We start from the raw sequence: 26,242 nt of genomic DNA, 5'->3' as shown, positions 1-26,242 counted from the left end.
ATTTTTGGAACTTGGTCAGATCATGCTCCTTACCAGGTAGATACTCTATGCCAAGTTTCATACTGACAGGACTGAAGAATCTTGATATTAGGAGTAAAGTGTTCTATTCCTTATTGCTGCATTTAATTTTTAATTGGGGGAAACAATATGCTAGGCATAGTTCATTTTGGGCTTGGAAACTTTATTAATATTTCTGTTTTTCTTTTCCATGCAGGTCTCATTCAGCCAATCTCAAGGAATAACCAGTACTTCCAAAATTTCTTCAGTAATAATTTTGTTAATGAAGCAGATAGACCATACAAATGCTATTATTGCCATAGAGCATATAAAAAGTCTTGCCATCTTAAACAACATATCAGGTAAGTTCTGCAGAATAAAGGAATGTTTATGAATTTTTTAAACATTTGAAGGAATAGCAAATAATTCCTCCTCTGTTGCCTCTGTCCTGCACTACCTTACTTAAGACCCATCTTCATTCCAAAGGCATGTAATTAGGTCAGGGAAGACAGAGAGCTGGTCTTGTGGTAGCAAACATGACTTGTCCCCTTAGCTAAGCAGGGTCCACCCTGGTTGCATATGAATGGGAGACTTGAGGTGAGAGCACTGTACAATATTCCCCTCAGGGGATGGAGCCGCCCTGGGAAAAGAATCTAGGTTCCAAGTTCCCTCCTTGGCATCTCCAGTATAGGGCTGAGAGAGATTCCTGCCTGCAACCTTGGAGAAACTGCTGCCAGTCTGTGTAGACCATACTGAGCTAGATGGACCTATGGCAGCTTCCTATGTTCCTATGGTGCTGCAAAAAACAGAGATTGTGATATTCCTTTTTGTTTGCTCATTTGGTTGGGAAGAAAGCATTTCCCTCCAACCTAAATAGAGCTATCAGTCTGCACAATGCCTATTTTCTGTTCTCTGAGCAAATAACCAAACAGTAACAGGTACTGGTGGATAAAACTTTTAGGAAAATCATTTTTCCTAGTTTTTTATATATGATTGACCAAAATAGGGATGTGCATGAAACAGATTTTACGTTTTTTGTTTCAACCTTGAAACAAAACACAGATGGCCGAAACGTTTCGTCGAAACAGCGGTCAAACTGGTTGATCTGGATCGTGATCTGTTGTATCCATAACATTGGGTTCTGCGCCTGTGCAGTGACCTCACGGACTGACTAACTAGCTCCTCGTGGCGCCTCCAACTGCCATGCACGTGCTCCTACTATCCCTTGCAGTTGGGGTGCATTATACTCAGTTTCTGTTAGACCGTCGTTGCGTCTACACCTTCGGACTATTTGCTCCTCAGGAAAGAATTGTTTTTGGATAATGACTCGGAATGGAAAGCGACCAGTGAATTGGATAGTTTGGACTTTGGACTGTACAAGGATAACGTTTTTGGATCTGCCTTAAAACAAAAAGTATACAAATGATGTCTGAGGCAATGTCCGCCAAACCCAAGACTACATTCAAATGCTGCTCTGAGTGCCGTGCAAAATTACCAACAACGGACACTCACGATGCATGCTTGTTATGCCTAGGAGAGCAGCATAACCCAGCGAGCTGTAAGTTCTGCTCCTCGTTTTCTAAACAAACTTTAAAGAACAGGGCGCTGAGATTGAGGGCTGCGCTTTATGATGATGCACTGCGCTCTCCGACGGCAAGACCCTCGACATCGACACCGATACCCACATCGACATCGGGATTGGTCTCGAAAGCCTCGGTACCGGAGCAAGACCCTCCTCTGGTGGATTCTGCTAGTCAGCAGTCTAAAGCCACCGTGGTGCAGGAGTTCAAGCGGCCAGAGGAGGTGGAAAAGAAACGCCACTGGCATCAGCGACACAAGCATAAATTGACCACAGACGAAGAGCCGGAAGGCTCGCCACCCCAAAAGCGGACTAAAAAGACCTAAATCCGCAGCCAGACTCCGTCGCCAACGGTGGTTGAGTCAGAGTGTGAGGATTGGGATTCCACAACAGCGATCTCACTGTGGGTGACGATCTCGCTGGAATGTTTGGAGCGTGATACGAGAACGCTGCCACTATATTCTCAACCGACGGTATTGGAACAGACTGCGTCGGTATCGACATCGGGACCAAACTCGATGCGGAGCGTTGTCAAAGCGTTGATATCGAGAGAAGACTCGGCATCGAAGTATGCATCGACATCGAAGGGTGCATATCAGCGGTGTGGTGCAATGGAGCTCACCCCAGCTCATACACCAATAATGTCACCAGCCATGATGCCTCGGCAGGTTTATTGCACGGAAGACTATTTAGATTTTGGAGAGAAGGTAGCGGCAGACCAGGCTACAGGGAATCCAGGGATGAGGACAGACTTGCTGGCTCTCCTTGACTCCACAGATAGCACTCCATCAAGATCAGCGTTCCATAGTTTTGCTGGTACCGAAGTCAACCAAGGCACCGGCAGGACAGTGCTTTCTATACCAAGGACGCTGATACCGAAGACTACCTCAATGTCACCGGGACAGACACCTTCAATGTCACCGGTACAACTGCCCCACATGTCACTGATGTAGCCCCACTGCTACATTATCGAGGCCCATCCAAGTATTGGCAACCACTAGCCCAATGGGTTTTTTGAGGCCACAATTGGCAGCTACCAGCCCGATTGGTTTTTTGAAGCCACAGATGACAGATAGGTCGATGTTGACCAGACCATCACCATTGTTTGTCCGCCCAACATCAACACAAATAGCTCATTCATGTGGTTTTGCACATACACCGTCAGTGGTGTACCCTATTGATTATGCGGACTATAAAATTTGGAAAGTGCAACAGGAGGCTGGACTCCTACAGCCATCGTTACACCAGGATAGAGGTGTGATAGCCACCACATCTGTTCCAGCGGCCCAGGCTCCTCCAGAATTGATGGCTTCTGCTCCAAGGCCTGCGCCTTCTAGGTCAGCAGAACCCAGATCTGAACCTCCAACTGTGGTGAAAAGGAATAATATTCCTGCCACACCTATTGGGATACCAGATTCTGGGCATGCAGATTCCTCAGACACCTCTGACACTGATGATGAGGACTCTACAATTCCGACGGAGCCGTTAGAACCAGAATTGCCGGCTGATGTACCTCCAAATACTTCTGTGTCACCAACAGAAGAGTTAAAAGCTTACCATATCCAGATAAGAGAGATGGCTGAGGCCCTAGGTCTTGAATTGAAACAACCAGAGTTAGATTTAAAGGATCCAGTCTATAACATGGTGGCGAAGGCTAAGGTATCCCATCCAGTCTCTTCACCCATGCTTCCAGTGATAGCAAAGGCAGCCCAGTCTGCATGGGAGGTCTTGCAGACGTCTACTGCCACTTCACGGAAGTTAGAGGGCCTGTATCGGTTACAAGAGGAAGATAACACCTACCTCCATGAAACATCCAATACCAAACTCCTTAGTGGTGGAATATGCCTCTTCGAAGGGTGGACAGTGGCATTCAACACCCGGTGATAAGGAAGGGAGGAAGTTAGATGTGTTGGGCAGGAAAGTCTATGCCACCTCAAGTTTGGCAATTAAGATAGCCAGCTACTCAGCATGCCTAGCAAGGTATGGGCTCCACCTATGGGACGTTCTATTTCAGGACTCCGCTGCTATGACACCCGAGGAGATTCAAGGCCATTTCAAACAAACGTATGAAAAGACCACAGTTGTGACAAGACATTTGCTTAGCACATTTAAGCATGCAGTGGAGACGGAATCTAGAGTGATGAACACGGCAGTAACGCTGCGCCATCCACTCCGACAGCGCACGATGACACAAGCTTTAGTACCCAAGACCAACAATACCGGTCTTGTGCGTGCCGTCATATCCATCATTCTCAGATCCCCAAGAAGGATGGGGGTATACGAGCAATTATGGATCTGAGGGACCTGAACTGTTATGTAGACACCAGGAAGTTCAGGATGATTACCCTGCAGGGGATTCTACATCTCCTAGTTCAAGAAGAATGGGCAGTGACCCTAGATTTGAAAGACGCATATTTTCATATAGGGATATGCGAGAAACATCAAAGGTTCCTTCGGTTCACGGTAGGAGATACAGCATCCCAGTATGTAGTTTTGCCGTTCGGCCTCTCCACAGCTCCACGAGTATTCACCAAGGTAATGGCGGTAGTCGTAGCATTCTTAAGAACAAGGGGGATAGTGGTTGGACGATTGGCTTCTGTTACACAAAGAGAAAGAAGAGTTACTTTCGCAGATCCAGTTTGTGCTCCACCTCCTGGAAGATCTGGACATCAACGTAGAATTGAAAAAATCCAGATTGCAACCACAGCAAAGGGTGAGCTATATAGGTGCGGAGTTGGATATGCGAGAGAAGAGAGCATACCTGCCAGAGGCCAGACATGCGCACATCAAGAGCATTGTGCAGTTGTTCCAAAGGCAGCCACGACAGCCAGCAGTGGCAGTGCAGAGACTCATGGGTCTCATGGCATCCTGCAATTCAACAGTTGACAACACACGTTTGCATATGCGGACAGTTCAGTTGTGGTATCTCAGCAACTTTTGACCGAATTGCGACAGCCAACAAAAGATGCTTACACTTACATTTCCAGTACTGAGGTCTCTAAACTGGTGGACAGTAGCGGCCAACATGCAAATGGGTGTCCCTTTCCAGCTGCTCATCCCTATGTATACTCTAACGATGGATGCCTCCCTATACGGCTGGGGTGCGCATTATCAGCATCATCAAGTGCAGGGACGGTGGTCCATGCACCAGAAAAGAAGACACATTTTCTCGAACTCCTTGCTGTCTTTTTAGCACTGAAGGCTTTTCAGCCGCTATTGCAGGGGAAAGTGGTACAGATACACCTAAACACCACGGCAATAGCGTACCTGAACAAACAAGGTGGAACAGTGTCACACTCACTAAGTCTATTAAGCCAACAGATCTGGTCCTGGTGCATAGCTCGGACCATAACTCCAACTGCATTACATATCAAGGGGACAGACAATGTTCAAGCAGACATCCTCAGCCGAACACTGTTGAAGGACCAGCGCCATGAATGGGAATTGAACATGGACTATCTGAGAGCAGTCTTCAACAAGTGGGGTTAGCCGAGTGTGGATCTGTTTGCGACTGCTGTCAACAGAAAATTTCAGAGATATTGCTCACGTGCAGGTCTTGGCAGAGATTCTATGGGAGATGCGTTCCAAATCAGATGGAACGAAGACTTGTTTTACCTGTTTCCACCACAACCGCTAATAATGCGGGTAGTCTCCCAGATGCTGCGGGATGCCACGAGGGGGATCTTAATCACACCATGGTGGCCAAGACAGCAATGGTTCCCATTGGTGCTCTGGCTATCGAAGGGAGTTTACCACAAATTTCCAGGGCGCCCGGGTTTGCTGACTCAGAACCGCGGGACTGTTCATCACCCCCAACAAGAGACCTTGAAGTTAACGGCGTGGTGCATAGGTTATTAAGAAAGATACTACTGAATACTAGGAAGCGCTCCACGCGCTTGAATTATAACAGCAAATGGAAAAGATTTACAATTTATGCTAAACGACATGGTTTTCTCCCAAGGAAAGCCACTGTCAATCAAGTACTACTATATATGACGACTTTGAAGATGGCAGGATTGGCAAATGCTTCTTTGAAGGTACATTTGTTGGCTATCTCTTCAGAACATAAGGGATGGGGGGGCTCTACAGTGTTTTCCCATGCAAAATGGAAGAGATTTGTCAAGGGGTTGAATAATTTATTCCCACCATTGCGGAAACTACAACAACAATGGGATCTGACACTAGTACTGCAGGTTTTGTTGCAACAACCTTTCGAGCCAATGGCCAGGGCTTCCTTGCGGTTAAAGGCTTTAAAGACTGTGTTTTTGATTGCAATCACCACAGCCAGAAGGGTCAGCGAGCTTGTAGCTCTTCGGGTAGATCAGCCATACACGCAGATTTACCCACACAAGGTTATAATGGGCTTAGATCTGCAATTTCGGCCAAAGATAACATCTGAGATCTGGATCGTGATCCGTTGAGCCCATAAGTGAATGGGTTCTGCGCCTGCGCAGGCACCTCTCGGGCCAACTAGGTAGCTCCTCGCGACGCCCAACCGCCTTTCTGCACGTGCTCCTGCATTCCATCTATATAGTGCGGTTGGGCGTCTTCCGTTAGTTTCTGTTTGACCGCCACAGCGTTCAGACCTCGTGTGGGCTCCTCGGTAGACAGAAATAACAAACTTTACTTATACGGCTTGAAAATTGGTATTGAATATTGGACAGGATAAACGGAATTGGATATTTGGCTTGACGGACTAAGTTAGACGACAGATTGGACTGATTTATCTGGCTTTACCTGGACTGCTAAACGGAATCGGAAACTTGTTTAACGGACTAATTTAGACGACAGATCGGACTGATTTCTTTGGCTTTACTTGGATTGTTGTTGAATTTTGCAAATTGCTTCACGGACGGTGTTGACGAACTACAGTTCGGATTGCTTACAGACGGACTGCTTACGAAAAATGGAGAATAAAACTACGTTTAAGCGTTGTGTGAGGTGTCGGGCAAAGTTGCCATCCACCGACCATCATGATGCCTGCTTGTTGTGTCTCGGTGAGGAGCACAACACGGCAGCTTGTAAAATTTGCTGTGCATTCTCGAAACAAACGAGAACAAATCGGGCGTTGCGCCTTAGAGCCGCGCTTTATGAAGACGCACTCCGCCCGCCGACCCCTCGCCCTGTAGATCCGTCGACATCGACTATGGCATCGACATCGGCTGCGGTATCGGGTGCAGGGAGTCACGGAGCTGTCGCAGTACAGTCTAAAACCGTGTCTGATAAAGCTTTCAAGAGACCTTTGGAAGTCTCTTCGAAGGAGCACAAGCGGAAGGAAAAAAGACATCGACGAGAGGAAAGCGTCGGGCATGAAGGTGAGAAGACTGGACATAGGCTGAAAACCCCATCACCTTCCTCGGTGCAGGGATCGGAGGGTGAGTGGAATACAGAGCATCGAACTTCAAGCCCGGTCTCGACACCGAGAGCCTCGACGTCGAGGACACTCTCGACATCGAGAAAGGAACGAAAAGGCATATCATCGGTACCATCACCCTCGACGCCGAAGCCCTCGACATCGAGGAGTGAGCACAGCGGGATCATTTCGACATCGAGCTCGACATCGACATCGAAGGCGAAGAGCAACCGTGACTCTTCGGCGCCGAGAGAGACTGTACACCGCGTCTCCCTCTCCCCTGCACACACTCCTCAACAGTCTCCCTCGACTCCACGGAACCAGGGAAGCCACCGCTCTGATAGAAGTGCGACTTCGGCACTCAGGAGCCTGATGGCATCGGATCCGAACACCCCTGCAGAATCCACATTCCAAGGGTTTGTGAGTGCAGGATTGGATGAGGAGGAGGAGGAAGGGGAAGAGGAAGTGGAGTTGGAGCCGGCGCTCCCCCATCCAAGGACTCCATCGCTTTCCCCAAGAGTGGCAGCAGAACCTTTGATCCAGTCACCCTTGGCTGTGGTACCACCGTTGCCTGGGTATTTGGATGACAGCATACGCCATCCAACAACTCAACCCTCGCATACGTGTGGGTTCAGACACACACTCCCGCATGATTACGCGGAATATTTAAGGTGGAAGGCGCAACAACCCGACCCACAACCTCGGGAAGAGAGTCATCCACCTGCAGCCGCTGCCCACAGGGAGAAACCAAGTGGGAAGCGGAAGAGAAAGAGCACTCCGCCACCACAGAGCCCATCGTCCAGAGAATCTTCTCCTGGGTCAGTGCATCAGGACTATGGTACTGAGGATACGGATTCTGATCGAGGCAGTGGACAGACAGAGCTTCCACCTGAAGTACCACCTCGCCTTTCGAAATCCCCAACTGAAGAACTCAAAGCGTACCATGTAATGATTAGAGAGATGGCAGAGGCTTTGGGGTTAAATCTGCAGCTGCCAGATACTGAGTCTACCGATCCTGTTTACAACATGATGTTCCAGTCAAAGGCTTCGCATCCAGTATCTTTACCCATGATACCGGCTATATCAAAGGCAGCAAAATCAGCATGGGAGATGGTGCATTCAGTGAATCCAACTTCAAAGTGCATTGAAAATTTGTATCGGATATGTGATGGAGAGGACACTTACCTGCTGCAACACCCGGATCCTAACTCCATTGTGGTGGATTGTGCATCTTCATCCAAGGGCGGCCGTCGACACACGACTCCTGGAGATAAGGAGGGCAGAAAAATTGATGTGTTAGGCCGCAGGCTGTATGCTACTTCAAGTCTAGCTATCAGAATTGCAAATTACGCAGCGTGTATGGCGAGGTACACTCACCTCCTATGGGACAATTTGCTCCATGATTCGACCTCCATGTCCGCGGAGGAGCTGCAAACTAGGCTCCATGAGGTGTACGAAAGGACGACCGCAGTAACAAAACAGCAGCTTAGTACTTTCAAACACTTAGCTGAAACTGAATCCAGAGCCATGGTGACAGCAGTCACCATGCGTCGCTATGCCTGGCTACGTGCAACATCTCTCCAGCCAGACATGAAAGACAGGGTTGAGAATCTGGCTTTTGATGGAAAGGGTCTTTTCCATGAGAGTACAGACACTACCATGGAAACACTAAAAAAATCTAAATTTACAGCAAAAACTTTCATGGTGTCCACCTCAACAACTGGCTCCAGAGCATACAATCCCAATAGACAAAGGCCATATCGTTACCCAGATAGGGGAGGCTTCAGGAGACAGAACAAGCCCTACCAGAGATCTAGAGGCTTCCGGAACAACAACAACAACAACAGAAACAAAAGCCAAAATAATCGTCATAACAACAAGGAGGCTGCAAAGCAGTCGTTTTGATTGCAATGTCAGCCCACTACACTTAGACACAATTGCCAGGACCACTACCATCGGCCCTGTAGTTGTCAGCTCAGACATCAGACTGGCAAGCCATGCTATGGCATGGCACAACATAACATCAGATCAGTGGGTTCTGAGGATTGTGGAGACGGGTTATGCAATCGAGTTCACAACTCTACCCCCGTTCTCAGGGCTCCGTTTCACGAGATCAACACCAGTGTTGGAAGAAGAGATAAAGGTGTTATTGGAAAAGAGGGCAATTGTGACAGTGCAGTGGGCGAAGAGGTTGTCCAGATTCTACTCCCGCTATTTTCAGATACCCAAGCGGGATGGGGGGATACGGGCAATCATGGATTTGAGAGACCTCAACGATTTTGTCTGGACCCGGAAGTTCAGAATGACGACGTTGCAGGAGATTCTACCCTTTCTGGAGCAGGAAGAGTGGGCGGCAACGTTATACCTGAAAGACGCTTACTTCCATGTGGGCATCCAGGAAAATCACCGAAAGTATCTACGCTTTACGGTGGGGACTACGATTTACCAATATACTGTCCTCCCTTTCGGACTATCAACAGCTCCAAGAGTCTTTACCAAGGTGGTGGCAGTGATAGTTGCATTCCTTCGCACTCAGGGCCTAGTGGTCTACCCGTATTTGGACGACTGGCTCCTGGTGAGCAAGGACAGAAAACTGTTGGAGACTCAAATTCAAACGATGCTACATCTTCTCCAGGAATTGGGGGTAAATGTGAACTGGAAAAAGTCCAACATGACCCCAAGAAAGAAACTCAGTTTCATAGGTGCCATCCTCGATTTAGAGCAACGAAGGGCATTCTTGCCGATGGAGAGATGCATTCAGATCATCGCGTTGGCAACTCGATTCCACAACCAACCGGACCAGAGAGCAAGGGTGATCCAGAGGCTTTTAGGCCTGATGGCTTCGTGCAACACAACGGTTCGTTACACGAGACTACGGATGAGACCCCTTCAACGGTGGTTCTTGAACCACTTCCGTCTCAATGTGGACAGCCAGAACATGCTGTTGCACCTTCCCAGGGGTGTACAAGCTTCCTTGCAGTGGTGGATGAAGGGAGTAAATCTCTTACAAGGAGTACCGTTCAGACCTCTGCTTCCGAAAGTGTGGATCACAACGGACGCATCCCTACAAGGGTGGGGTGCGCATTGCGCCCGAGATTGCATTCAGGGTCAATGGACGCCTCATCAGGCAGAATACCATATCAATTATCTGGAGCTAATGGCTGCATTTTTGGCGTTAAGAGCTTTCGAACCACAACTAAGGGGATCTGTGGTACAGATCCAGATGGACAATACTACAGCTATAGCTTATCTAAACAGACAGGGAGGGACAGTTTCTCCAACACTCTGCACCTTGTCGATGAAGTTGTGGGACTGGTGCATCGCCCATGCCATATATCCAGTGGCGATTCACATCAGAGGGGTGGACAACCACCTGGCGGATGCTCTCAGTCGGAGCACTCTGAACAACCAGAGACACGAGTGGGAGGTCAAGGGAGACTGTATCAGACAGATTTTCGATCGTTGGGGCACCCCTGCGGTGGATGTGTTTGCCACGGAGGGGAACAAAATTTGCAAGAGATACTGTTCTCGTGCGGGAATAGGTGTGGGGTCTCTGGGAGATGCATTTCAGTACGAGTGGAGCAAAGGGCTCCTTTACCTGTTCCCGCCGTTGCCTCTCCTAAATCGGGTGTTGGCACAGATCCTAAGGGACGAGGCAGACTGCATACTGGTGGCCCCGTGGTGGCCACGTCAGCCGTGGTTTGCCCTGCTGCTTCGCCTGTGCAGAGGGCAGCATTACCGTCTACCAGCAATGTCAGATCTCCTGCAGATGGCAGGGGGCAGGGTACTGCACCCAGAGATAGAGACCCTAAAACTAACAGTGTGGAGAATAAACTTTTAAACAAAATTCTGTTAAATAGCAGACGCAGGTCTACTAGGCGTAGCTACTTCTGTAAGTGGAAACGATTTAGAGCATATGCACAGGCGAGTGGATTCAAAGCACGGACGGCGTCTGTGCGCCAGGTGCTGCTTTATTTAACTAGCCTGAAAGTGAAGGGCCTAGCAAATGTATCATTGAAACTACATCTGGCTGCTCTATCCTCGAGACTTCCGGGGTGGGATGGAAAGACAGTATTTACTCACCCCGAATGTAAAAGGTTCATGAAAGGGCTGAATAATCTCTACCCTCCACTTAAGAGACCTTTGGAGCAGTGGAGTCTGTCTTTGGTGCTTTCTGCATTAACGGAGAAACCCTTTGAACCGTTACATGAGGCTAGTTTGCGGTTATTAACGCTAAAAACTGCATTTTTAATCGCAATAACCACAGCGAAGAGAGTGGGGGAATTGTCAGCGCTAAGGGCGGACAAACCTTACACACAATTCTACCCGCATAAGGTGGTGATGAGGTTGGACCCTAACTTTCGTCCAAAGGTGATAACAGGGTTCCATCTGAATCAAGAAATAGTCTTGCCAACCTTTTTTAAAGATCCTCAGTCTCCTTTGGAGAAGGCACTGCACGCTCTGGACGTGCGTCGTACACTGCTGTATTATTTGAAGGGGACTAAAGAGCACAGAAAGTCAAATAAACTGTTTGTGGCCTATAAAGGCAGGAACAAGGGGAGGTCGGTGTCTCGGCAACGTATTGCCCATTGGCTAGTGGAACTAATCTTGTTGGCTTATAGACTGCAGAATGTAACGCCGCCAAAAACTATAAGGGCTCATTCTACTAGAGCCTACTCAACTTCGGCAGCTCATCTGTCAGGGATTAAGATGGATGACATCTGTATTGCTGCAACATGGTCATCGCAACAGCCGTTTATAAAACATTATGCAGTGGACCTGCGCATGGTGCGACAGGCGGAATATGGGCGAAGTGTGTTAAAAAGGGTGTTGCCTTAGAGGGCATTCTTCTGCACCCACCACCACGGAGGGTCAGCTAACTAATCACCCATTCACTTATGGGCTCAACGGATCACGATCCAGATAAACAGGTTGCTTACCTGTAACAGGTGATCTGGTAGTGATCCGTTGAGTCCATAAGACCCGCCCAGAAGCCATCCCCACTGCAGAAGTAGATTCATCAATTGGCAGATTGCGCATACAAGGCGGTCTGCACAGAAAACTAACGGAAGACGCCCAACCGCACTATATAGATGGAATGCAGGAGCACGTGCAGAAAGGCGGTTGGGCGTCGCGAGGAGCTACCTAGTCGGCCCGAGAGGTGCCTGCGCAGGCGCAGAACCCATTCACTTATGGACTCAACGGATCACTACCAGATCACCTGTTACAGGTAAGCAACCTGTTTTTTCATATCAATGCAGATATAGTGCTGCCCACCTTTTTTCAGAAGCCGAAGTCACAACTAGAAAACGACATGCACTCTTTGGATGTCTGGTGTGCGCTACTTTTCTACTTGGATGCTACCAGACATCTGCACAAGATCAAAAAACTCTTTGTACTATACAAAGGGAAATCTACGGGCCGTCCGGCTTCTAGGCAGCCCCTAGCCCAATGGATTGTACAGACGATAAGGTTAGCTTATGTGGAGAAAGACGTAACGCCGCCCACAGCAATTACAGCATGTGCTACTAGGGCTTATGCATCCTCAGCTGCAAGCCTGGCAGGAATTTCAATGGCAGAGATCTGTAGGACAGAGACATGGTCCTCAAGCCAACTCTTCATAAGACATTACACAATTGATTTGCAACAAATGAAGGAGGGAGAATTTGGGCGTGGAGTTCTAAAGCAAGTCCTGCCATGAACAGCGACCCACCACCGGGGTAGTAGCTGGCTAATCACCCAATGTTATAGATACAACGGATCATGATCCAGATAAACAGGTTGCTTACCTGTAACAGATTATCTGGAGGCGATCCGTTGTATTCATAAAACCCGCCCAAACCTCCCCGCCGTATAGGAGGCAGGACATGAACTCATAAGATTGCCAGAAACGGCAGCTGGCGGACCACCAGAAACTGAGTATAACGGCGCCCCAACTGCAAGGGATAGTAGCAGTCATGTGCATGGCAGTTGGAGGCACCACGAGGAGCTAGTTAGTCAGTCTGTGAGGTCACTGCACAGGTGCAGAACCCAATGTTATGAATACAACAGATCACCTCCAGATCATCTATTACAGGTAAGCAACCTGTTTTTTCGACGTAACAAAGCTCAAAACATTCTGTGTGTTTTGGCAATAGAGAACAATGGGGAAACTCAAAACACCCCATTATTCCCCATAGGTAAACGTGGATTTTGTGGGTGGTAGGGTGTGATGGGTCCTATGGTGGTTGGGGAAAGGTTAAAAATTTGTTTAAAAATTGTCCACTTGCCAATTTCTTTTGTGGGTTGGGTGGTGGGTATTACCCATCATTAGGGGTGTGCACAAGCTGGTTAGGCTGTCTATTCACAGACCGCTGAACTTGTTCGAGCTGGTTCGGAGGCAGGGAGAGGGTTGTTTTAAGGCCCCTTACCTCCCCCGCCGCATTTCCCCCACTGGCGCTGCTGTCAAAATCACTGGTGTGGAACAGCTATATGCCCTTTTGCTGCTCTGGTCAGCATAATACTGGAAGTGGCTGGCGCACATGGGCAGGGGAAACGCGGTGGAGGAGGTTAGGACCAGTGGTCCTTCTAATTTTTTCCATCTCTGTGCGGAATAAGTTTTTTCTGGGCAGCAGTATCAAGGCAGTGTGTGCACATGTGCATTCAGAGTGGGGCCTTCCTGAATGGGATCTAAAATTAACTGAGCAGACATCAAAAAACTTGTGAGTGCATGCACATGCCTTAGAGGGAACACTGGTAAGGATGCCCTGCTGGTGCCTTAAAGAAACCCCCACCCCACCCTCCCGGGAGTGCATGGAACCAATTCCATGTGCATCCCTGCCCATCATGTCCTACCAGGCAACGCACTTTGGTGTCCCTAGGAGCTACCCATGGGGAGGGAATAGTGGGGTGTTTTGAGTTTCCCCATTGTTCCCTATGGCCTGAACAAGCTGCACTCAGAGTGTACTGCACATGTGTTTTGCATTGCAATTTTGCATTTTGCAACCCTGCCTTGAAAAACGCCCTATAAGCATACAGTAAAAGGGAATCTGTATCTCCCAACACAGAACACACATTTCAACACAGTCAAAAAATGGCCAAAAAAGAATGATCCAGGATCCACTGCCAGCCACAGTGCCTACACTGCAGTAGCGCCATTGGTGCAAGTTGCTCTCTCACACACAATCATGACTCCTTCCATTACTTCCTAGCATTGCAACAGTTGCCACAACAGCACCCTAATTTAGCAGCAAGCATAGTTATAACCTCAACTAGAGCAACTTTAGCCATATTTTGACTAAGTATACCTTGCAATGCAGAATGCCGAGCAGACCAGAGCAATGGGAAGCACAAGGTAGTCTCAAAGCCAGCCATGAAGCTCATCACAGCAATCACCAAGAAATGTTACACAATACACACACACACACACACACACAGAGCGCAGCCACTGTCTATTTCTCACCACAACACTATCTCGCAAACAAAACAAACCACAACTCAAGGAAGGAAGGCACCCAAGTTCTACCTTTGTCAGTCTGAGATCCAGCAAAACCAGATGGCTATAGCAGCAATAGCACAGCATATTATACTCAGTGCTGAGAAAATAAAACCACAAAATCAAACCCTTCTTCCTTCTGTCCTGCCTGCCACAGAGACAGGAGGACAGAGCAGTCATGGCCTTGGGCAGCTCAGCTCTGAATAGGATGGAAATAGCAGAAGACAGCATGGGTTAGGTCACCAGGGCAGAGCTCAAAGTGATCCCACACCATGCTGCCATCGGAGCTGGTCCATTCCCTTTTCAGTAGTGGTGGTACTGGGACTGCTGGTTCATTCTGGGGGACTGCCGCTGCCCTCTGTCTGGGGCTGAGAAGGTCCAGGAAGCAGAATGACTTCTTCCTGCTCCTCCTCAGTCTGAGACAGGGGGATTGTAATGCTAAGGGGGGTTTGGGAGGATGGTGAGACTGCTTTGTCTGGGTTAGCAGCCAACACAATCATCTCCTCGTCCTTTGCCACAGGAAGAGCTTCTTCCCTGATGGGAGGCTGTCTCCCCTAATTCTAGCTCAGCCACCACCAGGCAGATGAGCCTGCGTGCAGCCACATCAGTGGGTTTGACTTGGGAAGTAGGCCCCATTTGCCATCCCCCACCAAGATCAGCATCACTCTTCTTCTGACTGCCACTCTGCTCCTGCCTCTGCCTTGCACCCTCCTGGACATCTTGGGGTTTTTGTTTTTTTTTAAATAAAAAATTCAAGCCCTAGCTCTGATGGGGGTGGGGGAAGAAGAAGCGCCTTTAAGTATTTTAAAAAGGAGTGTGGTGTTGGGTGATCTGTTTAAGCTGTGTGTTCAACACAGTGCTATCTATTTGATCTCTCCTAACCCACCCCTTCTGTCCTACAGTCCTTCCTGGTACCTAATCCCTTTCCCAAACTAGGCCCTATTTAAAGAACTCTTACCTTCCAGTGTCTTCTGCTGGAGTCTGTCTAAGTGCTGCTCTCAGAGGCACTCGGCCTGAGCAGACACTGGGACTCAGCAGCTTTGGTTAGGCCAGAAAGGCACCCACCAGTGTTTTTACTAATAGGGATTCCCAGATGTTGTTGACTACAACTCCCAGAATCCCCAGCCTCAATGGCTTTTGCTTGGGGATTCTGGGAGTTGTAGTCAACAACATCTGGGAATCCCTGTTAGAGAGAACACTGGCACCCACTCAATCAAAAAAGAAAAAGCTGGAGGGGACCCCCAAAACACCAGGGAAACAGAGAGCGCTTGGCAGAATGGGCACAAAGCAGAAGTCACAAAACACACCAACCTGCGTAACAAAAAATGAACTCCAATCCAGGCACACAGGAGCAGCAAAGGTGCAGTTCGGGGCTGCAACATTAAAAAAAAACACCAGTCAGCATAGCATCCCAGTTATTAAAACCACTGGGGGCTGGCTACAAGAAGAAGAAGAAATCCACAGGGGGGTGGGTAGTGGGGAAACCCACAGCAGCACTCAGTTAAAGCCACTGGGGTTGCTGGTACAATTAAAATATGGTGGGCGGGGGGCTTTCTTTCTCCCTTCTTAAATACATTTTGCCTCTCTTGGCTCCCCCTCCCTTCTCCTTCCCCAGCCAATGGGGCCACGGTTGCCCATGACAACACTTGATTTGTATGATAACAAGCCAAGCAAGAAGATCACAATGCAATCGGCAGCTGGTTCCAGAAAACCAATCAGCAAGGGAAAAACAGGCCTCCGAAATGGCACTTAAAACATTTAGATTGCAATGGTGTTGTTTTGTTCTGTCCTTGAAGCAGGCCCTGTATTTAAAGGGTGTTTTTGTTTCAAGCTCAAAAAGTTTTGCACATTACTAGACGAAAACATAAGAACTTGTCATTCTGTATGATCTAAAGTAGTGACCTTCAATTTTTCAAACTGTGTTCCATCTTTAATCCCAACCTTTAATATGTGACCTGGTTTCAATACTTTAAAACATGACTTTTTCAAAAATTGTTGAGGGAAGGATGGAGAGCAAGAACCTGTTAATTCTCCTGGCTGCATCAGCAGCTTTCTATACCATGTCCTTCTGGTTTGCCTTTTCAGGTTAGGACTTTTTGGAGCTGCTTTGTAGTTCCATTTCAACTTCACAGATGCCAAATTGAATTTCTGGGAAATTGTTGTTTCTCCCTGCACCCACAGGGATTGGTTTTGTTTATGGTACTGTTTAGAATTTACATGTAACTGCTGGGTGGCATTCAAAATGAGGCTTCATCAGTATACTGAAGAGAAGCAAATGGAGTAGATTGGCATCAGATCCAGGTGAAGCAGAGCCTTTTTTCATCTTGCACTGATTTTCCAGCTGTGTCCTCCAGAATAATAAGACTGTTGCGACTGTCATACACAGCTTGGTAGCTTATAGTTTGGACTATTATAATACACTGTGTGCTCTTGAAGACAATTTGGGAATTTCATTTGCTTCACAATGCAGCTGCATTTGAATAGTATTCACGTGAATCATATGCGTCTATGGAGAAAGCCACACCGGCTGACAATCTGTTTCTGAGTTACATTTAGAATTCTGGAGTTGACCTTGAAAGCCATCTGTGGTTTGACATCAGGATACCTTATAGAATGCCTCTTCCCACATGAACCTTCTTGGTTACTTAGATCATCCAGTGGTTCTATTCTGAGGGTGCCTTCCTTGACCGAAAAGAGGATTCTCATGCACAAGAACCAGAGTCTTATTTGTAGATGCCCCATTTATGTTGCATGCCCTCCCTTCTCCCAGTATCTGCACAGCTAGTAGGGATGTGCGAGCTGGCGCAGACTCAAGCTTGAACCAGTTAGGTTTCAGGGCTCAACCTCTAACCGGGCCCGACTCAGCTCAAGCCTGGTTCAGGACTGCCAGACACCTTAGAATTAGGTTTTTTTTAAAGGTTGGACTTGCCACTGGCGAGTTTGGTGGCCCGGGGTGGGAGGTGCTGCAGCCACGGGGTGTTATCTGGTGGCTTTCCTCCCCCCCCACCCGCTGGCATCCCCTTCTCCCCAGTCTCCTATGGGTTATTTTGGCCCTCTGTGAGTGCACGGCAGCCTGCTAAAGGGCCAAAACGGTCTGTAGGAGATCTGGGGGAAGCCTCTGGAGACCTCCCATGGCTGCAGCAGCACCCCGCAACCAGGGCTGCCCAACCCAGTGGCGGTGGTGAGTCGGACTTAAAAAAAACTGATTCTAATGTTTCTGACACCTCCAAACAACAACTACTATTTATATACCACTTTTCAACAAAAGTTTCCAAAGCGGTTTACATAGAGAAATAATAAATAAGATGGCTCCCTGTCCCCAAAGGGCTCACAATCTAAAAAGAAACATAAGACAGACACCAGCAACAGTCACTGGAAGTAAGATGTATAGGGTCAGTTACTCTCCCCTTGCTAAATAAAGAGAATCACCATCTTTAAAAGGTGCCCCTTTGCCCAGTTAGCAGGGCCCACACCAGTTCAAATCTGAACCAAATGAGGCTCCAAGTTTGGGGGTGCCAAAACCGAACATGCCCAGGCAGACTGGTTTTACACACATCCCTAACAGCTAGCTCCATTTTGGTTATTGGTAATAACATGAACCTCTGCTTTTAACTGCACTTGGGTATTACGTTTTTAGTTTTGGCTTTTTTATATGTGTATTTTTAGAATTCGTTCTTCTCAACTGCCTTCCTGACCCAAACTGGGTAAAAAGGCAGGATAAAAATGTATTACAAAAATAAATACAAATAATGAATATTTTACGTTGTATAATTTTATGGCTTGCAAGTGCTGAAAGCCGCTAGTGTGAATTTCACTCAATCCAATATGCATACCTTGCCTCCTGTTGATAAGGCAACATTATTCCACCTCCATACACCCTGCAATGGCAGCATCACATATGCTACCCACTATATATATTCTAAGTATTAATATCCCTACTTTCCATCAATGATGTATTAGGTTAAGTAGCAACACACTTGTTGGTTATGACCTACCATTTAAAAATCAGTGATCATTCCAAAATTCAGTACTCTTGATTTATCTTAATTGTGGAATTTAGGAGGTGTAGCAGGTAACTTTTAGTTAACAGTGGTATGTTGCAATCCTTATCCCAGTTATTTAGAACTAAGTCATATGTAAGAGTTTTAGGTTTTATATACATTTTAAAAAACACACAGTTGTATAATGTAGCATCGCGTGAATGTATAATCACATTTTCATCAGTACCATTTTGCCCTGTAAAACTGAGGATCAAGCTTCTTTCCCTTGATAATTAATAAGCTTGAGCAGTCACATCTAGTTTGTTTTTTTGTTTCCCCTTCTGTCACTTTTTGATTGTATTTTATCTGTTTTTAAAGATCACATACTGGTGAGAAGCCATTCAAATGTTCTCAGTGTGGAAGAGGTTTTGTGTCTGCTGGAGTGCTAAAAGCACATATTCGAACGCACACTGGCTTAAAAGCTTTCAAGTGTCTTATATGCAATGGGGCTTTTACAACCGGTGGGAGTCTGCGGAGGCATATGGGAATCCATAATGATCTTCGACCATATATGTGCCCATATTGTCAAAAAACATTCAAAACATCTTTAAACTGCAAAAAACACATGAAAACACATAGGTATGTACTTTTAAGTTTCTGAAAATCATTTCAGGATTCAGTACTTGATGGTGTATTGATTGATTGTGGAATATTTTTTACTCTTGGAATGTTGGATCTGTCAATATACTAACTGAATTCATAGTCAGTCTTTGAATAAACTATTATGGTATTTACTGCAGTGAAAGGAAAGTGAATGGAGAGTCAAATTTAAGCACAGAACACAAATTTTCAGCAACATAATGATTTTGCCAATTTATTAAGAGATGCAGCTGTGCCCTTCTCATTCATTGGCTGAGCACCTGAGGTGTTGCAGAATGCTCATGAACACTCATAACTGCTAAGCAGTGTTCCCTCTTAACGGGTTCCCAGATGTTGTTGACTACAGTCCCTATACTCCCCAGCCAAAGGCCATTGCAGCTGAGGACACTGGGAGTTATAGTCAACATCTGGGAATCTTTAGAGGGAATACGGCTGCTAAAGTAGTTGCATTAAGACTTTCTGTTGTCAGATCTTTTCACATCCACTATTCTGCTAAGGAACTCCTGAACATCTGCCAAGCTATCTCCACATTGTAAAGGATTCTGGGGAAAATATTCATAGAGCACACAGTTAATTCACACAGAGTACTTTTGAACTGAGAGTTCATGTGTCCATGAGCCGTTGTATTGCAGGGGAAGACAGGTGATGGTGGACAACTTGTCTTTTAGAAAAGATTGTCTTATATTATTGGTATTCTTATTTGCAAAACCTCAGAGTTTGCTAGAGCATGATTTGAAAAACCACAGACTAACAAAGATTGCATACTTGAAAATGCATCCTCATGTAATTCGCCCAGTCGCTTGGCACACATGTTGCTGTGCAAGAGCCTTAATAATTCTGAGCACTGCCTATGCTCTGAAAGTGCTCTGTAAGACAGGAAACACGTCACAATAGCACACATGCTAGAGGACTGGGGGAGTTGCACGAGGGCTCCTGCCACGTGCCCACAGAGGCTCAAACCATGTGTGCGTCACCAGCTTTGGGGCAGAAGAGGTTGCTTACTGTTTTAGGGATAAGGTGTAGAGAAGTGAAGAGAGAAAAGTCTTTCACAGCAGTGATTAACTGTTAGGCTGAGTATGTGAATGTTGCAGGGGAGTAATGGCAGGTGAGAGGGCATGCCCTCAACTCCTGACTGTAGGCTCCCAATGGCATCTGGTGGGCCACTGTGCGAAACAGGATGCTGGACTAGATGGGCCTTGGGCCTGATCCAGCAGGGCTGTTCTTATGTTCTTATGAGTGTTCACATACAGTGAGTACATGTGAATTGAGAGTGTGTAACTTAATGGTGTGAATGTAGGGAATGTGAGTGAAATATGGTCAAGAAAAGGTAATGCAAACAAATCATGTCTGAGAACTGTTGTGTGACTCTTCATTTATGCATGTGTACATACATATCCAGCCCATGGAAAATTGCTTTATCTTAAAAATTATTGCTGCTTTGTGATTTTTTTCCTTTTAAACGATTATTATCATTATTACTGTGTTTGTGATTATTCTTAAGAAAACTAACAATCAGAAATTGTAGAACAAATCAGGACACTTAACTTACTGGACCTGGAAATGATCCATTGTCAGTCATGAGAAATGCGTTACTGAGCCTGCTCAGGGACCTTCCAGATGGATTAATTGGCTCCTCTCTGGCACACCTCCATGCACATGCTCAGTGCCTTCCTTTTCTCTGCAGTCAGGCGCCATTTTGATACAGTTTATTTTCAACCGGTTATATGTCAAGACTTGTGGGTTTTTGCTCCCCAGAAAAGAAAGCATTATTTTGGACAGATTTTACAATGATTTTGAGACTTTGGACTGTGCGTTGACTATTCTTTGTGTTCTGGACGTCGGATTGGTCGTTTGATACCCTACGCTGTTAGAAGGGAGATCGCTGAGAGAAAGAAAACTACTTTTAAACGCTACTCTCAGTGTAGAGCCAAATTGCCTTCAACTGATGAGCATGATCTGTGTTTGCTGTGTCTGGGTGAACAACATTTCCCGACGACTTGTAGGATTTTCAAGTTTTTTCCAAAGCAAACTTTAAAAAATGGGGCATTGTGCCCCAAGGCAGTGTCATATGGCGACACACTGTGTCCACTGAAACCAAGGCTGGAGTCGACGCCGAGATCAGTCTCTACAGAACCGACACCCTGTGCGTGCACATTTTCAAACCCTGATGGATGATCTTGAGGAGATTGTCTTCAAGATCTTGAGGAGATTGTCTTCAGGAAGCCAAAGACTGTCGGTACTGGGCATAAGAAACGTAAGCAACATTGTACTTCTTCTGACAGTGAATCACCACCTTGGAAAAAGCACAAATCGAAGACACCGTGCCCATCAAGGTCAAGAACTCCTTCGTCATCAACAGTTCAGTCTTGGGTGGCATCAACATTGGTGGAATTTTTTATATTGAAGCCTTCGACTTTGAGAGACTCTAGAGTGTCCACCGAATTTTTGCTCCCGCCGTCGACATCAACGCATTCATTGACATTGGTGATGCTGACCACCACGGTATCGACAGTCGATACCGAATTTGGTACTTTTCATCGAATGTTCCGAGTTCATCTTTGACAACGGTAGCTCCACAAGCATACGTTAGCTTTGTCTCTGGCAAGAATGCCTGTGAGGTCTCTACTACTGTTTTTCGATACCACTGATGGCACCCTTCTGGATCAGGGGACTGCAAAATTTCTTATAAACATATTGGATTTCTCCATGAGCACTCTTTCTGGATCTATGTTTTAGGGATTTCTAAGTGGAGGCTTAGATTTTGAGGCTGATGAAGAGGAGGACTTGACTCTGAAAACCCCGTCAGTGTCCCCTTTCAGAACTGCTACAACTAGACCACTCTTTTCATCTTTCCAACCAGTGCAGATGGCGAGTGTAGTACCATCAATTACCAGTACTTCAATGTGGAGACCAACGTCAACGTTTGTACCTCCACAACCATATGTGTCACAAAAAGACCCTAAGAACATAAGAACAACCATGATGGATCATGCCCAAAGCCCATCTAGTCCAGCATCCTGTTTTGCACAGTGAACCACCAGATGCTGCTGGAAGCCACAGGCAGGACTTGAGGGCATGCCCTCTCTCCTGCTGTTATTCCCCTGCAACTGGTAAACTCCCCTGCCACAGGCTTATGGCTTTAGGCACACTTTGTGTCCAGCCACACAGCTGGGTTGGGCTGAATTCAAGTTGTGGAAGGTGCAGTATATGCGGCAGGGACATGTGCCATGACAACCATTGCTGACTACTCAGTAGTGAATGTTTCCAACACAACCCCCTGTGCCTTTACCTCATAGGTCAATCTCTGGGGTTCCATTGGCAGTTAACCAGGGTGTTCAGACGGCCAATTGAGATACCATTAGCACCTGTGGCACCTGAACCACCTCAGCTTCCAGTCGTACCTGCTGGAGAAACTTCGGAACCACTTCCATCATCACATCTGTCAGACGTGCTGGTTCCTGAGGAACCCCTGGAAACATCTGACGACTCTTATGACTTGTGAATCTTCAGATACTGGCACGGATGGGGGTGCCGGTGCACCAGAAAATCCATAAGATCCACCTTCAGATGTACCCCACAAACCGTCCACCTCGCCTAATGAAGAACTAAAGTCTTATACTAAAATGATACAACAGATGGCAGGGATGCTGGGTCTAGAGATAAAACACCCTGCAGCCGATCTTGAAGACCCTGTCTACAAGATGATGGCAGCTGTTTAGTCCATGCAGCCTATTGCTTTGCCCATGTTGCCAGTTATTATGAAAGCAGCTAAAACTGCATGGGAGGTGATACAAACCTCTACACCAACGTCAAAGTGTTCGGAGAGTTTGTATCGTATTCAGGATGAGGACAATTCTTACCTATTAAAACATCTTGTCCCAAACTCATTAGTTATAGACTGTGCATCCTCTTCTAAATCAGGCCACCGGCATACTACCCCTTCAAACAAAGAGGGCAGAAAATTTGACGTCCTTGGGCATTGTGTCCGTTCCACTACTAGCCTATCCATTCACATTGCAAATTATGCAGCTTACATGGCCCGTTGTTACAATTATTGTCTTTGGGATTCCTTGCAAAAGGAAGTTGCTATGCTGAAACCAGAAGAGTTTATGAAGAGATATGATGAAGTGCTTAATAGGTCAGCAGAACTTACCAGGCAACAGTTAAGCACTTTCAAGAACCTGGCAAATGAGTCCAGGACAATGACCATGGCAGTTTCTCTCAGGCGTCATGCCTGGTTGCTCTCTACCACACTGCAAAATGACATGAGAGACCAGAACATTTACCATTTGACAGAAAGGGTCTCTTTAGCGAATCCATGGATATGTTAGAAACATTTAAAAAATCAAAATCTACAGCCAAAAGTTTTTCAACTGCTGCTTCTTCTACTCAGGGCCCTTCCCGCTACCATAACTATAATCATTAGTGTGCTGGTTTCAGATATCGGGACTTTAAGGAGTATGAGAGACAATACAAACCTTATCAGAAGAACAACTACAGCCAGAGGAATAAAAACCAAGGCCCCCATACTGGAAAGGACAATGCCAAGCAGTCCCTTTTGATTTCCAAGATGGTCCACCACTTGTACCGTCATCACCAGCTGAAGCCATAAACACCAGTGTGTTGGCCATCAGTGGTATGCCTTCAGTAACACCTCCTTTGCCACCCAGTATGATCAGATTGGTCAGTCATGCTTCGGCATGGCACCAGATAAAATCAGACCAGTGGGTTTTGAGCCGCTTCATAGAGCAAGCTTGCAGTATTTGATGCTCAAGACTGCGTTTCTGATTGCTATTACTACTGCTCGTTGTGTGAGTAAACTAGCTGCTTTATGGGAGGATTCACCATATACACAATTTTTTCCTAACAAAGTGGTTATGCATACTGATCCAGCATTCTTACCTAAAGTAGTAGCGGATTTTCACTTGAATCAGAACATAGTGCTTCTATCTTTCTTTCAGGAGCTTGAAACACGACTAGAAAAAGTGTTGCACTCATTGGATGTCAGAAGATGCTTCTACATAATCTTAGAAAAACGGAAAGTATTAGATGTACTAAAATGCTTTTTGTATTGTTTAAGGGTAAAAATAAGGGCATGTCTATGTTGAAAATTAGGCAAAGATTATCGCATTGGTTGGTGGAACTAATTTTCTGAACGTGCAAATTACAGAACCAACAGCCTCCAAAAGTGGTAAAAGCACATTCCACAAGATCATACGCTACTTCCTCTGTACACTTATCTGGTCTTCGCTTCAAGGACTTGTGTGCAGCTGCTACATGGTCTAAACATTTACCTTTCATAAAGCACTATGCCATAGACTTGCGTATGGCTGCAGAAGTCAAATTTGGAAGAGAGGTACTCAAGAGAGTTCTAGAGTAGTGAGTTAAAAGGCTGCACCCTCTGCCATGGGGGGAAAAGCTGATTAGTCACCCATTTCTCGTGATGACAATAGATCACTTCCAGATAAACAGGTTGCTTACCTATAAGGTGATCTGGAGGTACTCCGTTGTCAGTCATGAGACCCACCTGTACCTCTGTGCTGCAGCATCAGGACAAGGCTGACTTACCTGTTTGGTCACTTGATTGGACAAGACGATCGTCTGAACATCAGGCGGTTCTTCAAGAAACTGAGTCAAAATGGCGCCCAACTGCTGAGAAAAGGAAGGCACTGAGCATTTGCACGGCAGGGAGGGGCGCCAGAGAAAAGCTAATTAATCCATCCGGAAGGTCCCTGCTCAGGCGCAGTAACTTCTCATGACTGACAACGGATCACCTCCAGATCATAAATTATGGGTAGGCAATCTGTTTTACTGTCAGTACAGATGTTAAGTGCAAGCTTAGGTGGTTTCCTGTATTTAAAAAATCATTGGTTATGTAGAAATTAATCCAAACAGCTATATAGTTACGTTTCCTTGTTGAGCCTTCCAAGTCATCATTTTGTAAGTACTATTTTGTTACCAGTTTACAGGCAAACATCTATGGAGATTTGGTATTACTGAAGCAAACTGAGAAGTAGGTCATCTAAGACAGAGATTATGCTGTTTCAGATGTTCTCAAGTAGATTTGCTTCACTAAAATCAGCTCCTGGTATCACCCCATGTCTGACAGTGCAAGAGACGTCTCTTCCTCCTCTTTCAGGTATGAACTTGCACAGCAGCTGCAGCAGCATCAGCAAGCTGCTTCAATAGATGATACAACAGTAGATCAACAGAGCATTCATGTTTCTACTCAGATGCAAGTGGAGATTGAAAGTGAAGAGCTGCAGCAAACAGAGGCTGTCACAACAGATCAGGAAGCTATTTTGGACTTGGACCAGCAGCAGGTTGTCGACACAGAAGAAGCGGGACTGAGGCCACAGTTGGCTGATCAACCACTGGGGCAAGATGAAGGTAAATGTTCAAAGCATATCAAATACATAGTAAAGAAAGTCAGTGTAAAGGAAACCAAATAGGTGACTCTAAACCCAGTTACAACATTTAAGGTTAAAAATGCACCAAATCTGGTTTGCAAAAGTACACTAAAATTTTGTAAAAAGTTTGTCAAATTTTGTTAAAAGCATACTATTGTCTACACTTAAACCCTTTCAAATCCTTAAATTTTCTTATTGTTAATTTAGTGTAGTAATGCAGTAATGCAATAAAGAGCATTAAAAAAACTATTTGACATGTAAACTCCACTATTTCATTGCTGAAATGATGTAATTGTCTTGATCTTGTGCGTGAACCATTTTGTGGCATCTGCCAAGCTGTGACTCGTTATTGATGAAAAGTTCAGACTTCGCAGATTTGCAGACAAATTATATTTTCAAATATTTATCATATAGACAAAATTTGGCATCCAGCGACTGTTGAGGCCCCGCAGATTATATAATATTTCACAAAGGAAACTGTAGTTTAAATATAGCATTAATTTGGGCTGCCTTAAATCCACAAATCCCAGTTCTGACCTTCGGTTTCAAGTTCAAGACCACACCTGATGCCACTTTGTAGTGGTGTTGGACACAGGCATATCTTTTTCAAATTTCTGTGCATTTAATTTTTTCACTTGTAAGTTTATACCACCCGATAACTTCCTTTCTTGTCAGTGCTAGACACCATTACCCAACGCCTGTTCAGACACTGCTAACTAAGGAGAAGTATTAGCTTGGTAAAATCTGCAGATTCTGATGTGCCCCTGCCTTTCAGTATGGAAGAGAGTT

The 26,242-nt window shown here is 46.1% G+C and overlaps 1 protein-coding gene across 16 annotated transcripts in view; it reads left to right on the top strand.

Annotated features, from left to right (window-relative positions):
* The window catches only part of ZNF236 (zinc finger protein 236), a 121,620-nt gene that overhangs the window by 38,728 nt on the left and 56,650 nt on the right, over positions 1-26,242 (top strand). For all 16 annotated transcript variants that reach the window (XR_008306411.1, XM_053247167.1, XM_053247162.1 and 13 more), the window contains 3 exons: positions 215-359; positions 18,762-19,022; positions 25,183-25,433. Coding sequence is in view for 15 of the 16 variants with exons in the window: in XM_053247167.1 (XP_053103142.1) it covers positions 215-359; positions 18,762-19,022; positions 25,183-25,433 (657 nt within the window). In the remaining variant the exon portion in view is untranslated. The remainder of the gene's footprint in view (positions 1-214; positions 360-18,761; positions 19,023-25,182; positions 25,434-26,242) is intronic.

The sequence above is a fragment of the Hemicordylus capensis genome, chromosome 4 (assembly GCF_027244095.1).
Source record: "Hemicordylus capensis ecotype Gifberg chromosome 4, rHemCap1.1.pri, whole genome shotgun sequence".
NCBI classification, from domain to species: domain Eukaryota; kingdom Metazoa; phylum Chordata; class Lepidosauria; order Squamata; family Cordylidae; genus Hemicordylus; species Hemicordylus capensis.
Note: the sequence above shows the minus strand (reverse complement) of the source record. Positions and strands in the feature narration are given on the sequence as shown.